At 42.3% G+C, this 16323-nt stretch overlaps 1 protein-coding gene across 7 annotated transcripts in view; it reads right to left on the bottom strand.

Moving 5' to 3' along the window:
- PTPN3 (protein tyrosine phosphatase, non-receptor type 3) overlaps positions 1-16323 on the bottom strand; it is a 106080-nt gene that overhangs the window by 38537 nt on the left and 51220 nt on the right. For 6 of the 7 annotated variants that reach the window (XM_011364940.2, XM_023533466.1, XM_011364937.2 and 3 more), the window contains 7 exons: positions 14173-14293; positions 12995-13082; positions 10241-10329; positions 9006-9069; positions 7517-7689; positions 4349-4483; positions 2006-2182 (listed from right to left, as the gene is read on the bottom strand). In XM_011364940.2, coding sequence (XP_011363242.1) covers positions 2006-2182; positions 4349-4483; positions 7517-7689; positions 9006-9069; positions 10241-10329; positions 12995-13082; positions 14173-14293 — 847 coding nt within the window. The remainder of the gene's footprint in view (positions 1-2005; positions 2183-4348; positions 4484-7516; positions 7690-9005; positions 9070-10240; positions 10330-12994; positions 13083-14172; positions 14294-16323) is intronic. The other variant, XM_023533467.1, reaches the window with a different exon arrangement.

Below are 16323 nucleotides of genomic sequence, written 5' to 3'. Positions count from 1 at the left end.
CTCCAAAATTCCACGATGGGACTGCAAACCACAGTAGGAAGATCTGACACGAGGGTGTGACTGAGCTTCCCAGAAGCCCTGGTCAGTTCCCTAAACCCTCTCCTTTCACCAAAGTGCCAGAAGCCCACTGCAGACTCAGACTGGTTCGAGACATGCAGGCCTGAACTGGAGCCTGGTGTTTCTAGATTTGCAAAGCCAGTGTCACACAAAGGAACTCACACCCTTCCACTATAGCCTCACCAAGGCTGCAAGTTGGAGCAAGAGATAGCAATCATTTCAACAAAAGCATCATCCAAGCTCAGGTCACAATAATGACCAGAGGGATTATTTAACTAGAGGTGTTAAGAACACAGATAAGTTAGAAACCACGTTTGCTGTGGTCAGGGACAGAAGAGAGGAAGCAATCTCAGACATAAGTGGAAGGCCTACTGTACAATCAAGACGCATTCATGCTTTAAGCCAGTAGCTAGAGTAGTAAAAATTTACAGATTAACTCAAGTGCCCTGTTGCTAATCCTATGCTCTCGGGGAAGGCATCATGATTCTATATCTTGGGTGTAGTATGGGACTTCACAGAATGGATACCCAATGGCTATGGCTGACTTCCTAACAGTTGAGGCATTCCTATCATATTTTAGCTTAACATGTCATTTTATTTACTTATGATCTATGCCTTTTCCACTTCAAAAAATGGTCTGATGGATTATTACTCAGCCATAAGAAGAGATGAAATACTGCCATTTGCGACCACATGGATGGACCTCGAGATAATCATGCTAAGCGAAATAAGCCAGACAGAAAAAGATGAAAAGCACATGATATCACTTATATGTGGGGCATAAACCTAAAAGCAACAAATGAACAGGACAAACAAACGGAGACTCATGGACATGGACTATAGACTAGTGGATACCAGAGGGCAAGGGGTAGGGGAGGAGAGGGGAGGTAGACGGGGTAAAGGGGGTAAAATATATGGTAGCTGAAGGAAACTGGACTTTGGGTGGTAGACACACAATAGAATATACAGATGTCAAATGATAATGTACACATGAAAATTATATAATTGTATTAACCAATGTTACCCCAATAAACAATAAAAATTTAAATTAAAAAAAATTATTTGCGATAGCTTCCTCTAAAATGGATAGATATCGCAGAATTGTGAATTCATGAAAACAAGAGAAAAAAACTTAAGACCCATCATTAATAAGGCAAGGAAGGAAGAGCAGAGACTGTATCAGAAACCTGGGCTAAGGGAAGCCAATTCAATTGAGCATAATGTGTAGCTCTGAGCTCCCTGGTAATCAAGTCAAAAAGGGAAGTAGTAAATTCGATTTATCTTAATGAATAATAGGACTAAAACCAACATTTTAGGAGACACTTTTTTTTCCTGGCCTTGAGATGTGACAAGAGTTGGTCACATTAAAAAAGGAAAGTGGGGGGGCGACATAAAAGAATTTAATGCAAACTCTCCCTGACAAAAATTGAACAGAAAATCAGAGATGTTCTACGCATGCTTTTTCTTTATACTAACTATTCATTAAAAACAAAAATAAAACCCCTGAAGGCATACTGTGGTTCTGAGAAGACTTTCTGTAGAGAACTCGCAATAAGCATATTTCTAGTGATCTGGAATCTGGCAGTGGAAAAGCTTTGACGATCCAGAGAAATACCACTATGGTTAACATGTCTACATCGCTGGAATATGGAATGGCTTAAACTGGGCTTTGCTCACTGACTGGAGAGGAGTCCATTCAAGAGAACTAACAAGTACTGGAGAGCAGAAGGTCTTCAGGGTGCAAGCCCTGGACCCCAGGCCCCCCCCCTTGTCTTCCTTTTGGGGAAGGGAGAGTCTGATGAATGTTCTCATCCCAGCAGAGAGTACCCTAGGGAGCTGGCTGCAGGGTCCAGCCCTAGACTCCTCCTAACCTGCCACCTGGGCCTGAGCGAATCCCTCAACAGCCAAAACAAGTAGATAAAAAGAAAGAATGACACGAGTTTCTTACTCTCGGTGTGGGCTCTGGTACTGAGAAGCCTCGGAATCGCTGTCTTTCGGGGAGAGGGAGCCCTTATAGGTGTAAAACACATCCTCAGTTTCAGTGACGTATGTCATTTCGTTGGCGAGGTTGTCTGCGGAAGAGTGCCGTGGCTTTCGGATTTCATGCCGGAGCCGAGGACTTCGCCTAGGTGGGGAAAAGGTAGAGTGTGAAAGCAAATTCCACTTAAAAACTCTGATCAGACGTCAGTGACAGTGACCTAACTTTGTGCCCTGACCTTTCTAAGGATGCCTTGGCTGATGCTGTTGGAAATTAAGAGCCGTTTAACCTATTACTACACCAGGATCAACCCAGGGCCACACGGGTCCCCGACCCTCTCAGCCTGGTGGTGCAGCCCCCCCTTGAACAGCAGGCTTGGCTTTATAAATAGGCAGATAGATGAGACTGGTTTATGCCCTTTGGGAAGGCACTGAGTGTTGGTTTAGGGTGAGTTATTCTTCCAGAAGGACTCAAGCTCTCAATACATAAATAATAAGCCATTATTGACTGCCGATCAGACCATTTTTCTGATCCATTTGAACAGTATAACTACAGGGTTTAGAAGCCAAGGTACAGTTTTGGCAAAACTCAAACCTTATTTCAGCTACATCCCTTCACGTGAATTTCACTTGATCCAAGAAGAAACGTCCCTTATGTGGTATTAGAGGGACATAACCCTGATCCTCCAAAAGCAGTGGTAGCTGTGTGACCTTAGAGGAGTCACATCATCTCTCTGGGCCTCAGGAGTACCTACCTGTTCCTGAGAATGAGTCAGATGAGGCATTGTACTCAGGAAGCCCAGTGCAGCACCTGGGCATCGGCTCCTGCAGTGCGTTGAGTCCAGGCTGCCGCGCTTTCTAAGCTCTATTTTCCCTCAGTTTTTCCACCTTCCCCTTGTTAGTCATTTCTCCTTGGGACTGTCAGGGCCTCCACTATTCGCAGTCCCTTGGGCCTGGATAATCAATAACACTGTGTCCAAAGCAGAGTAGAAAGGCTTGTGACTCCTCAGGAGAGGACCTATAAATAGCAATCAGAGCTCCCGGCCAAGGGTGTGGCAACATCAAAGCCTGCTGTTCCCCTGGATACCATCCTGGGCTTCTGCTCTGGGGCCGTGGCATCGCTGCCTGAGAGACTTTCGGACAAATTAAGCTGAGACTTTATAGCATAAATTTACCACTGAGGGATGTGGTACCAAGAAACAAATGCACTCGGTCATGTTATGACTTCCAACATGAAATACAATCGTCATCCCTGCCCAGGGCACTTGGCCCCAGTGTAAGGTCCTCACCTAGCAGCCCTGCACGACAGCTTATATTTTGCCTGCCTGTTATAATTATAGTGTCCCTTAGTCCTAGCAGATGCCTGTTCGAGAATTTACAGATTCACCTATTGTTCATGAAATGAACAGAAGGCCAGATTCTTTTTACAGCTTGGAGCTGGGGCAATGTTTCTGGTTCGGTCTGCCCTCCTGCTGCTCATGTCTGGTTGTTTTGGAGGCATTCCCAAAAACGGCCTGATGTATTTGGGAGACATTATAATAAAATAAACAGTAATAATAATTCTGCCCCATCCTGGTTTTTTTTTTTTTTTTTTTTTTTATTTTTTTTTTGACAAGGATCTGGATAATCCTTTTACACATGGGGAGACTGAGACTAGGGAGGTAAAGTAACTCGTTAAGTAACAGGAGAGCCAAAACCTGATTCTGGGTCTTTCCGCTACAAACCCGATGCCCTTCCTACTTTGCCGAATTGCTCCTTCCTTCCTTTTAGCCGAGTCTGTCAGCGTGAAAGTTGGCAGGCTGCTTCCCCAGGTGCATTTGCTACTATCGTTCAGGGTCACACATCCTTACATCGGTTACGTCACGTATCTTTATTAGATTTCCCCAGTTTATTTTGTGTGATGTTAATGGGAAACCCACGATTAAATAAAGTTAAATGTGCCTCTTTATCACAGGACTTGTTAGAGCAGGAATATGCTAATGTGCACTATCGTTTCAGGAAGGGCATTTCAGTAGGCTGTAGTTCCCAAATTTATTTATCCCAAGTCGCTTTTTAAAAAAGAACATCCCAGCATTATACACAAAGGAAAATGTTTAGCTAGACTTGCTTATTTCGTGAAAACGGTTACTTCTGCGATAGCCAATGTAAACTGACTGTAGGCCATCTCTATTAAGGAATTTACTGAGTTTTTATTTTTAAAAGTAATAAAGTATTTACTAGTGGGTAGTACCAAAAAAAAAAAAAAACAAAAAACAAAACCAAAACCAAAAACCAAAAACAAACAAAAAAACAAACCCCCAAAACCAAAACATACCAATTGGGAGTAATAGGAGGGGACCGAGAAGGCAGACTCTTGGTTTCTAAATGCTCCACTGATAAGGATCTCCGCATGGCTGGGTTCCAGACCATCCCTCCAATCACCTTTTTGCAATACTGGTTATTTACAGACCTGAAAAACCAGATGCAGGTTCACTTTCTACACTGACATGTTCAACAAGAAAGAAATCACAGCATAAGTGAAGCAAACAGTCGACACACGCTCCCTCCTGGGTGGGTGACTAGTGAACACCTTGATGATCTCAGCCGAGGTTATGATGGGGAGAGAGGTACATGGGTCAAAAGCGATTCCTTTCTGTCCTGGCTTTTCCTTATTTCTTCCTTCCTGGTAAAGCTCTTTTCTTGACCTTACTATTGCAAGCAACCAAGTTGCTTCCAGAAGATAACAAATATGAGAAGATAACCTAACCATATGAGAAGGAATTTCAGGATAACATAGAGATACAGTTCAAATGACTTCAAGGAATTCTCACTGGACTTACAGTGCCTGGGTACAAACATTAACAATCCTTCTAGGTGCTTTTCGTCATTCTATTGGCAGAAGCCATCACTGTAAATCACTGATAACTCTTGAGAGAAGACCTGAGAATATGCCTAGACAGAATTTCAGATCATGTTCTTTGTGCTACCCTGAAGGTTACTTTTGAATTTGTACCTAGAGAATTTAAAACTAAGCTATATAGACCCCTTAGAGAATGAATTACTTGAGAGGATGGAGTTTGAAGCCAGTCTAGGGGACCTCGGTTCTGGCATTTCTAAATTCTAAACAATGTTTCAATGTCTTATTAAAATTCCACACATTTCTTGCAGCCTAAAACCAACAACAAAAAAAAGAGAAATACCATGAGACTATAAACAACATGAAACACTCCCTAGAATATCAATGTACTAATTTACAATAAGAAATACTGTTGTACCCTTATCAAAATGCTCACAGCAGCATTGCTAGGAGAATCTACATCAGAAACCAAATTACCATTGACCGAGAGCAAGGCATCAGAACGAGGGCAGCAAGCTAGATGACTCAAAGATTTAATGCAGCAGTTCCTCAAAGTATGTGTCACAGGTTATTATTAATAGGTACTCTTCAGGGGTTGTGGGGAGAGGGGGAAGTGTTCCATTGTCCTGTAAGCTTGGAAAATACTGAACGAGTTCCTTTTATGTAGAACCCTTCAGGGAGCCTAATATTCAAATGTGTTTCTAGGGGTTGGGCAAGTCATGGACTTCTCTAAGCCTCAGATTCCGCATCTATAAAATGGAGGTAAGGAGGGCTGAAATTTGCCAGTCTAATGAAGCTGATATTGGGTTGTAAAGAACTGCTGATCTGTGCCCCTGAACCAGCCCCAACATTCCAAGTGAGCCACGGTGACATTAAAAGATGGCTGTAAGTGCTTTGACTCTTGAATCCAGGCTGGCCTGTGATGGCTATGACTGCTATGCCAGTTATGGGCCCAGCCTTTAAAGTGATGGGCCATTTCTGCCTTAGGCTCTTGGAGCCCTGAGCTTCTGTGTAAGAAATCCAACCACCCTGCTGGAGAGTCCACATGAAGAGGCCTTGAGAACAGAGAGAGAGAGAGAGAGTGGAGGACCCAGGTGACTCCAGGTTTTCAATCATTCCATCAAAGCATCAGGTATTTGTAAGAGAAGTTGTCTTGGACCCTCAGACCAGTCCAGTCACCAGATGCATATCGCTGAGAAAACCCAGTCCATACTACACGGAGCAGATGAATTGTCTGGCTAAGACCTACATGAATTCCTGATCCACAAAATCTTGAGATATAATAGAATGGTTGTTGCTTTAAGCTACCAAAAGAGGGGACTTTTTTTTATGCCACAATAGATAACCAGACATCCTCTCCCCTGCACTCCAGGTTGCCTGCATTTTATAGATGAGGAAATCGAAGCAGCAAAGTAAATTAAAATTAAAGTGACACAGGCAGGATTTAAACCTGGGCTGCTTTCAATTGCTCATTATGCCAGCTCTCAGCTGGCCTGAAGATTAGGTCCAACCAAAGTAAATACTACATTCCAGTAAGCTGTATTAATGACTTGTTCAGTAATAGAGCTACTCAATGTATAAGATCCTAGACAGTATTATTATAAATTTTGAAAATATATTTGTTCTTGGTTTATCAGAAGCTGAGAGAACATTTTGCACCACAAATACTATCACTGATACTAATAGAAATTTGCTACTTATTGAACCTATAAAGTCACTTAATGATTATGAAGTCACTGGAATAGTCTGACACAGTCTCACATATCAGATACTGGCTCAGAGGCATTATCTAGTTAGTAACAGCCACATCAACAATGCAAAATCACAAAAACAATTTTTTAAACCAACAAATGATCTAGAAATTAGAATAAATGATAAACAATTTATTATATACTTAGGAAGCAGTCTTAGAACAAATAAACACAAAAATACAAACTGCATGGTTAGTTTATTTAGGAGATGAATTTTAATCTAAATTAAAAGGTAAAAATTTATAGGTTAATTTCTTTCACTGTAGTACTCATTAAATATTTTAAATATCATTCCTGTAGATAATAGTACACATGGGATTGCTTAAGAACTGAATATAATTAAGTATGTGCATGGTACAAAGTAAGCACTCAATAATTGTCAGCTTTAATTATTACTGTTACTTCGTGATTGTTATATATAACATAACCCAAAATAAATTGACTCTGGAAGGCTTTATTTCTGTTCATTCATTCATTATTATGGAGCATCTTAGGGAATTAATGTTCTGAGGGGGAGGCTGTCTTAGTGGCAAAATGCCAGGAAAGCCCATATGCCAGGCACCACAGTAACCCTGAGTCACTGCCACGTGCCTCCCTTATTGTGACATGGCGTGGGAGCAGCTGTAATTCTGGCTGTTTGGGAGCTCTGAGGACAGCAGAGTTGAGAAGGCAGAAACAAGTGATGGGGATATGAGCAGTATCTGAGTATGTGCAGAAAGAGACACTGTCGCCTCCCAAGAGACTTTCAATCATGGTTCTGAGATCCACCAGTAGCCCCGGGTCCAGTAGCTGGGGCCTCCGGGTGACAGCGCCCCTTCCCCTGACTGAGGATGTCCACCGCCCAGTGCTGACCAGTTTACATTTCAGTCTAGTGTGGAGACTAAAGTATACTCACTTTTTGGGGTTCCTGGAGCCCAGAGTCCAGTACTGAGACAGAACGTTCTTTTCCTGAGGTAGTAGCTTCTTTGCCTGAAAGAATGTATGGTGCTCCACACAAGATTTCCACAAGTTTTTGCAAGATCGATAATTTAACATGTTGAAGGCCACAATATGTTCCCTGGATTCAGTCTGGGAGGAAAAACAGTAGAGATTTCATCTGTATAGATGTAGGAGCAAGGTCTCACAGCACTTGGCCATATCAGGAGCAATCAGATAAGATTCGACAGACAGCAGAAAATTGGCTTCAAAATGCCTCAGGGCACAACCCAGCGTTATGGGAATATTCAAGAGCAGGATCTGTTCACCATCTTATTAATGTGGTAAAGATGACCAGTCTACTCTTTATCAGCATCTGTGGTCCTTCATGAACACTTTCATTTAAAATGTACTTACATTTCTAGGTTGGATATATTTGGAGCAGCCAGATCAGGGCTGTCTGATACATTCCTTTGAAAATTTAGGTCTGGAAAAATCTCTCCCCTGGAGAGAGAATCTTTCACTTATCAGACAATAGGAATTTTATAACGCTTTGAATTTCTCCGTTTGCTTTCCATAAAGCTGAGTTAAATCTGCTGCTCATACAGAATAATCATTTTAATTATTTGCTTTACCTTCATGAAACCTAGGTTTTCTGTTTCATGTTAAATTCTCATCTTGTGCATTTTGGGGCCATGCTGAATCTTGCACTGGGGGTCAGGAGACCCAGATTCTAGTCCTAGTTTGCTCTGGGCTTTAGTGTTCTCATTTCTAAGCGTTAACTGCAATGGGGAGCCATTTTAGGTACATATTATCTTTGAAAAACTGGGAAATGGACACAGTGACATAAGTGAAAAATATGCAGCATAACAAAACGGAATGTGGAAAGAACAGGCATCTCCAATTAAATTCCGGCTCTTCCACTTAGTCACTGTGGAAGCTTCAGTTTCCCCACTGCCAAGTCCTTCTTCCTCATGTGGATAACCAAATTGAGTTATCTAGAGACTGGATCCTCTTATGAGACATGCAAAGGCCAGTGTGCATTTTAAACACACCAAGGGAAGGAACTGCCTGTGTTAACATTTATTGCTACTCGGCTAGTGTTAGGTTCTTTGACCAGTGCTTTTTCATTTAATCCTCACGATTCCCTGGGAAGCAAGCATTTCTGTAAATAAGGTAACTTGGGCTAGGGGAGGTTAAGTAACCTGTCCGGCTGGTAGGTGAAAGAGCTAGGATCTGAACCCAATGTCTCTGACTCCAAAGCAAGTAACTTCTCCAATCAGATAAGCAGAGTGAGGCATACAGAGAAAGGCTGGATCCTCCGGGCTCCGACTTCCTTTTTCTTTCCACCATATGCCATGCTCTTCCTTCCCTGTTAATACATGTGGCAAAGTGCCTTCACCCGCTGAAGGACTTAAGAGCTGAAATGGCTAAAAACAAGAAACAAAGCAAGCGTAGATAGAACTCACCTGTTTTTGTCGCTGATGTATAAAGAACTTTTTCCTTTTGAAAGAAATTTTTAGAATGTTCACCCTGCAAAAAATAACACACAAAAAAAGCAGGGATCAGCCTGGCTATAGCCGATGCCTCCCGAAGAGCGTCCTCTACTCCATGATTCCGGTGACGGGGAGTTCTTGGCTTCTCAGAGTTTACTTCGGAAGAAATGATGGCGGCCCCATCACTTCGGCCGAACACCAAGTAGCTGACTAAAGCTGAGTATCACATAAGGGCCCCTGGGTTATGATGTAGCTTTTAAATAACAAGAACCATGGACAATGTGCTCTCTTTGCTGTCAGCTGCTTTTGTGACACTGCAGCTCTGCATGAGCTGGTGTGTACCTGGGGAAGACAGCTGAGGGCAGTGTGGAGCAGCGGAAAGAGGACAGAGTGGCCAGACAGACCTGGATCCACATCCCAGCTCCATTACTTAGCTGTGTGTCGAGTAGTTTCTCTACTGTCTGCATCACAACACAATTATAGCCACCATTCACTAAGCATCTTTTATATGCCAGGTCCCCTATTGAATGCTTTACAAGAAGTCCCTCAACTAAGCCTTGTAACAATCCTGAAAAGTACATTTTATCATATCCGGGTATCAGATGAGGAAACTGAGGCTCAGAAACATCACCTAAGTGCTCAAGATCATTCAACTAGGAATGCTTGCAGCCAGGATCTGAGCCTGTGCTCTTAAGTCGTCCACGATGAAGTCTTCTGAACAGCGGGGACAGCACTGCCCTTCTTAAGGAATTGTCTTGTGAGGATTCAAGTCTTGGTTCCCCCGAGTGTTTAGACCAGAACTAAGCACTTGTTAAAAGTTTCATCAATAAGAACCGCACTGTAAATGCAGTTCCTGCCCAGAGAAAGTTCTCTGAGTTTCGGCCAATGCATTGCCCAAGATTCCTTAAATCTAAAACCAGCCTTGTGCCATTTTATCCACGTCTCCACAGAGCATCCCAAACCTTAGGGTGACTCGGGGCAAGGGGATGCTGAAGAAAACCAAACTGACTTTCCCAAGTACTGAATACGGATCAAATTCGGAGGTCAGATTCGGAGGTCAGAAGTAAAATCTTGGGAGAAAGTCTCTATCCCCCCCACTTTTTTTTTTTTTAAAAAAATAAGAGTTTAAAGTTAGGGGTAGAGTTGCTTTTGTTTAGCATACTTTTAAAGCATGATTCAGAAAACAGTTAGAACCAGTTTCCACTTACCAAGGATAGAAACTTGTGCAAATATATTTTCGGTACATAGCAATGCCCGCGGAAGCAATTCCAATCATTAGATCTAAATTGTGCAGATCCTATAGAAAGGAAGATGTCAGATTCAGTGTGTTACGGTCATGCTCACGTCCTCCGGTAACTCAAGCACCCACACTTTTATAAATAGCAATATGTATAAGCTTCAAAGGGAAAATGTTATGGAAAACACACGAAAATTCCCTCATCAGAAACTTAAGACCTGAGTACTTAGCACCAGGTTCCTCTAAAGTGAATGCACGCTGCCTGACAGCATCATGTGGTCCATCGGTTCAGAAAGCGACCCATTCCACAGAATCACCGAAATGAACATTCAATTTTACATTTTATGTTTTCGACAATTAGTATTAGATGTCATATTAAAATCAGAAAGGCCTTGCCCCTTGCACGGCTTTATACAAACCTCGACTCCCATTACTGAAAAGGCTTTAGCTATTATAAACGTGTGGAATATATAATAAAGAAATATTGCTTTATAAATCCAATAAGCTCAATGTTTATTAAAAACCTATGTGCTAGGCATTGCTGTAGACAATGAAGATACAGAAAGAAGATAGAGCAACTATAAGCTAATAGCTATAAGCTATTCAAGTCTGTTTGGGAACAAGGTAAGTAAATGAATTTTTAAAGAAAATAGTTCCTTCCCTTGAGTCAGCCATATCCCTAATTTACCCAGATACTTCTGATTACAAAGAAGGGGCAGAGTTGGACTCAGTTTGCACTTACTAGCTGTGTTATTTTGAGCATTTTTCTTCTGTACAATAAGGATTATCAAATGCCCCTCTAAGGGTTTTTATCAAGTTGAAATTAGAAAATATAAGTAAAGAGTGTAGAACAGGGCTTGCGACAAATCGTTTTTGAACAGTGATATGACCATGGGGAATTAGAGAAACTGGCCAAAGAAATAGTGCTAATATAATGGAGAACCCAGAGAGTATTCACTATGGGCACCCAACTGAAATCACACGCTTAAAGCAAAACCAAATCTGCATGGTGAAAACTAGGGTTGCATTTAAACATAATACCTGGGGTCAAAATATAGGGAAATAGTAAGCAGGTGGGATAGAAAAACAAATTAGCAAATGAAATTGAGTGCAGAATAAGGGAATAAATGAATGGTTTGAGTGGGCCAGTGACCTGGGTCTCAAACCTCCTGGTTCTATGGTTTTCAGTCGACGCCTCAAACCTGGCAGCATGGACCACTACTGATCACTAAATTCCCATGCTCAACCCCACACCTCCCAGCTCCACTTGCAGAAGGCAGGGCCACGTGACTAGTTTTGGCCAATATGCTACGGTCAGAAGCGATGGTGTGTCTCTTCTGAGCCAAAGTATTTAAGAGCTGGTGTGCAACAGTCTACCTTCTTCTTCCCTTGTGACAGACACGAGGCAATGTATGAAGATGGTGAAGCCACAAGACAGAAGCAGCCTAGATTGCTGAGTCACTACATGGAGGGCTGGCCTGGAGAGTTATCAGAACCCACTGCATACTTTGAACTGCTGATAAACTTTGTGGTATCAAGTTTTTGAGATTTAGGGAGTTTTGGTTGATGCAGCATAACCCAACTCCCTCTGATACCTTGGAGGTGTCAGTCGGGCAGGTAATCACCTGGCTGCAGGACCCTCAGGGGGCCTGGGGCTGGGGAGAACACCGATCAACTCAGGCAGATATAAAGCCCCCTTCACTATTGAAGAAAGTTCTCCACAACATTGCACTAGAGACAAAACGCTGTTTGCAAATGAAAGAAAAGTTAATAGTCAAGTCCCAAAGTTCATATTTTGTAAGATCCAATATCTTTTTTCTACTTTATCACCTATGTTATAACTTAATTGTAAAAATATTATGTAAAGTTTGGTCATTTATTCAACTTCCCTGAGACTCAGTTTCCTCATCTGTAAAATGGAATCATTAGGATGCCGATTTCACAAGGTTACTATAACCTTTAAATGAGACTTTATGGTCTCACATAAAAGCATCTGGGACAACGGATAGTATGTGCTATGTGTTCAACCAATATTTGCTTTCTTTTGGATATGATATGGGCCTGTTATAGGTAGAAAAATTAAAGGTCAGATATCAATGAGACAGTGCTGGGGTCATGTATTGAAGCTACTGCTTATGTACTACGTGACCTTTCAAAGTCCCAGAGTGTCAGCTACTCCATCTGTAAAATGGGCATAATGATAATACTTACCTAATGGCATTTCTGTGGGAAATAAATAAACTACTGTATCTGGCAGATGGAAATTGCTCAGGAGATGATAGATATTAGTCAATTATATTTAAAAGGTCATAACCTATTTAGAATATTTTCATAATCATACCATAATTTAAAAAAATATTCAAGTAGCTCCAGTTTGAGAAACAATCAGATGAAATAGTAGAAAACCTATCAACTCATTCAAGTGTTACTTAAAACTAGATTTATATACATTTTTTGCTTCTTTAACCATAATATAAAATGGCTGTACACAAATTATTTGTTTCTAACCCTCCTGATTCCCCAAAAGTTAAAAGTTCTTCAAGGAAAAAGGCAAACGTGAAAAAAGCAATTGGAATAATAACCAGCAAAACTCAATACTACTTTCTAAACTTTCAAATGTCTAAAAAAAGGTCTTTTTTTTTGGCAAAAGTTTCAGGCGTTTTCCAACTTTCAGAAATTAAAATCAAAATAATTTTTTGAAGCAAAATGTGCCCAGGATACATACCCTACCACCATGCAGTTCCACTCCATAGAAGTCAAGGGTCCGAGCTATGTTGATAAAGCAAGACTCAGCTTCTGATTGCTTTAGCCCACTGAGGAAGAGAAAAGATGCAGAGTTCACCCAACAGAGGGTATTAACTCTAATTTCTAAAAAGAACAAAAATCTAAAGATTTGATAGCATTATTATAAGGTTATTAAATGCCTTGTTATTAATCTTAATTAACCCTAATGTCTGCTAAACCAGGTTTTCCTTCTTGTCCACTGAATGGGACTTCATTTAGCCCACTCATTTCTTTATTAAATAATACTTCTCATTTAACAGGCTCTCGATATTCAGATACAGAAGACGGTCACCTTTTGAAATCCTGCCCTACTTATTCCAAGTTGCTTAATTAGTACGTGCTCTTTAGGTCTTTCTGCCTTTATCTACCCTTTTAGCAGCAGCCTCAAACTTCCCCACGTCACTGTACTATTTTAGGCCTCTGGCTTCTGCCTGGGGAGCCATTCTGGGAGACAGGACTGGCAGTGGCTTTTAGAAGGAACGCTGGGTGCTTGGCCTTTGTTTTTATGGCCTTCCTGAGCATGTGAGGTCCCTTGAGACCTGGCCTTCTGGCTGGGGTGGTGGCGGGGGCAGGCAGGCGGGGAACCGTAGCTTTGAGTAAGATGAAGGGAAGAGGAGGCCAGATCGGGCATGTGTGTGGGAGTGGTAGCTCGGCTCCCTTCTGGAGGTGAGGCGGTTTCGTGACCTGAAGCCAGAGAGGGCTTTGGACTGACCCGGCCTGTCAGTATTTTCATTCGTTTGCTTGTCTATTCAACCCTACTTGAAGGAATAGCCTATTTTATTGAATATGGTAAACTGTTAAAAGGTTTGCCTGGTAGGGTCTATTTGTGGGGCAGTCAGATTTAAAACAGGCATTTCCTTCAGGAGTTAACTGGTTTCAACGACATCCTGAAAAAGAACACAGCGAATCACCCTAAACTTTTACTGGATTTTACACTTCACAGAAATGCCGGTTATGCCAAATATATATGCCATCATAACAGCTCTAAGGTTCACAAACCCCCGACATCTTGAAAGAGGATTCATGAACAAAAGAAAGAATACATCAAACACAAAGGGACACGGTCTGACAGTACCCAACCTAGGTTCCCAAAGTAGGCCACCCCATCCTTCCTCTCACCTGTGTTGTTCATGGAGAGATTCCACCTTCGTTAAAAAGTCATCGTTCTGATCTGGTATAAACTGACTATCAGAAAGATAGCCTGGATGATGAATGGAAGGATTATAATCTCCAAAATAAGCTATCAAGACAGAATGAGGAGGAAATTGCCTTTTCAATATGATCTGTATTCACAAGCATCTATAACATCACAAGAAAAACATTAATTTTAAATGTTCTTCCAAAAAATATTCTGCCACTACATGAACCTGAGCTTCCTATTAGGTCTAGATTCCATATTTATTATTTGAACCCTCTTTATGGGCTAAGGATTGCCAGCATGCTCTAACCAAATTCTCTCTCCCTTAGGCCACATAAGGAGGAAGGGGGAGACTGTTTGAATCTAGATCCTATTCCAATCCCATATCTGTTCCATACTCTGGTTGGCATAGCAGTTTGTGCTCATACCCCTGGATAAAGAAAAATAGGAGAATCACACAGAAAAATGCCACTCCATATGCCAGGTGCTGTGCAGGTGTTCTCTCTGTAGTACCCCAAGGTTATTCTAACATGGGACCAACTTGCTCTAAAAAAATGAGTGAGGGCAGAAGAGAGGTCATGCTGACCTGATCGCTGTCTGCATCTCGACCCACTCCCTGGAATTCGGGAAGTGTGGAAGAAAGGAACCAGGACGTGTTCAGAGGCCCCGGTGTCGGGGGACAGTGTGAGGGGCGAGAGTGGGTGAGGCTGAAGGACCTACGCCCTAGAAGGCTGAGGGAAGAGTTCTTGGGAAGGAGGAAACATTCTTAGAGGAGTCAGAAGACAGGAAGACAGATGCTGTCAGGGAAAACATGCTAGGCACCTGCAACCAGAGAGGGAAGAGGAAAGGTAGCCTTACAGAGAAACTGCCAGACTGGTCCCTGGTCCAAATGGTATGTCTCCCTCGAGATCCTGACTACAATCTGCAGACATGATCCATTGATGCCTATGGTGCGATAAGTTTTCCTGAGAGCTGGGCAGTGCCCAACCTGTACAAGTGCACATGGCTGCCCTGACGGCTGACTAACTGCTGAGGAGACGGGACAAAGCCCTGGGTGGGGGCCACGGTTCTGGCCTGTGTTTCCCGTCTCCAAGATTTAGCTTTCCCCATCTGTATGAAAACAGAAAGACAATTTCTAGTTCTGATGAGCAATTAATCCAGTATTTCATTTATTAATCAGACAAAAATGAGTATTTCGTTGTTTTCTTAAAAAACATGAACCTAGATCTTTCCAAAGGTTTTAATGAATTCTTCCTATAGATGGCTTCAATGCCAGGCAGCTTCTGATGACTCAATTGTTTCAGAGTCCCTGTTCGATACAGAAGACTTCTAAATCAAATGACTCCTTCTCTGTCACAAAGACTGGGGCTGGGGAAAACTGAGGTGAGGCTTCATGGCCAGGCTCAGGAGGAAAGAAGATGAGCCAGGTGGCCACTTCGGTGAACTTCATCATGAAGTTGAAAGGTCAGATGCAAGAGCATCTTTCTTTACATCCACTCAGCCTTGCTGACTCTCAACTGCTGCCATCCACAAGGGCCGCTCTTTGAGATCCACACTGTAATGAAGGGATCAGTTTCCTCCTTACACTGTTCCTTGAGGGCTGGAAGTGGGTCAGACTCATCTTCGACGCCTAGCTCCTAGGCATGGCACATAGTAGGTGCTCAGGGATGTGGTGCTCAGAACCGACTTGTATGGAGGCCACTGCAAAGTTCAATTTTGGAAGGAGAAGAGGGCAGAAAGCCAATTGATCTATGCATGCAGACTTGGTCAAGGTTAGATCACAGGCCGTGAAGGCCAGTCAAATGTGGCTAAACTGTGGACACAAATGTCAAGGCTGTATGACGTCAGCACGAGTATGGCTTATGAGTCTGTGCATGAAAACATATAGTAGTGCGTTTACAGAAAGTAATTTAGATGTTCTGACACAGGATACCCAACGAGGAAAGCGCGAGAAAACCTTAGAATCACTTCATCCAAATTTCTCATGTTAAAGTGGAAGAAATTAAGGTCCAGAGAGAAGGGACGCACCCCTGTTATATGGCCACTCTGCAGCAGTCGGGACCAGAAGCCAGGTGATCCAGGCCCCGGATAGTGCCCTGCCATTCCTCCAGTCTGCCTGCCAGGCCCGAGCT

The sequence above is a fragment of the Pteropus vampyrus genome, unplaced genomic scaffold (genome assembly GCF_000151845.1).
Source record: "Pteropus vampyrus isolate Shadow unplaced genomic scaffold, Pvam_2.0 Scaffold103, whole genome shotgun sequence".
Classification (NCBI taxonomy): domain Eukaryota; kingdom Metazoa; phylum Chordata; class Mammalia; order Chiroptera; family Pteropodidae; genus Pteropus; species Pteropus vampyrus.
The sequence above is the reverse complement of the archived record's forward strand: the minus strand, read 5'-3'. Positions and strand labels throughout refer to the sequence as shown.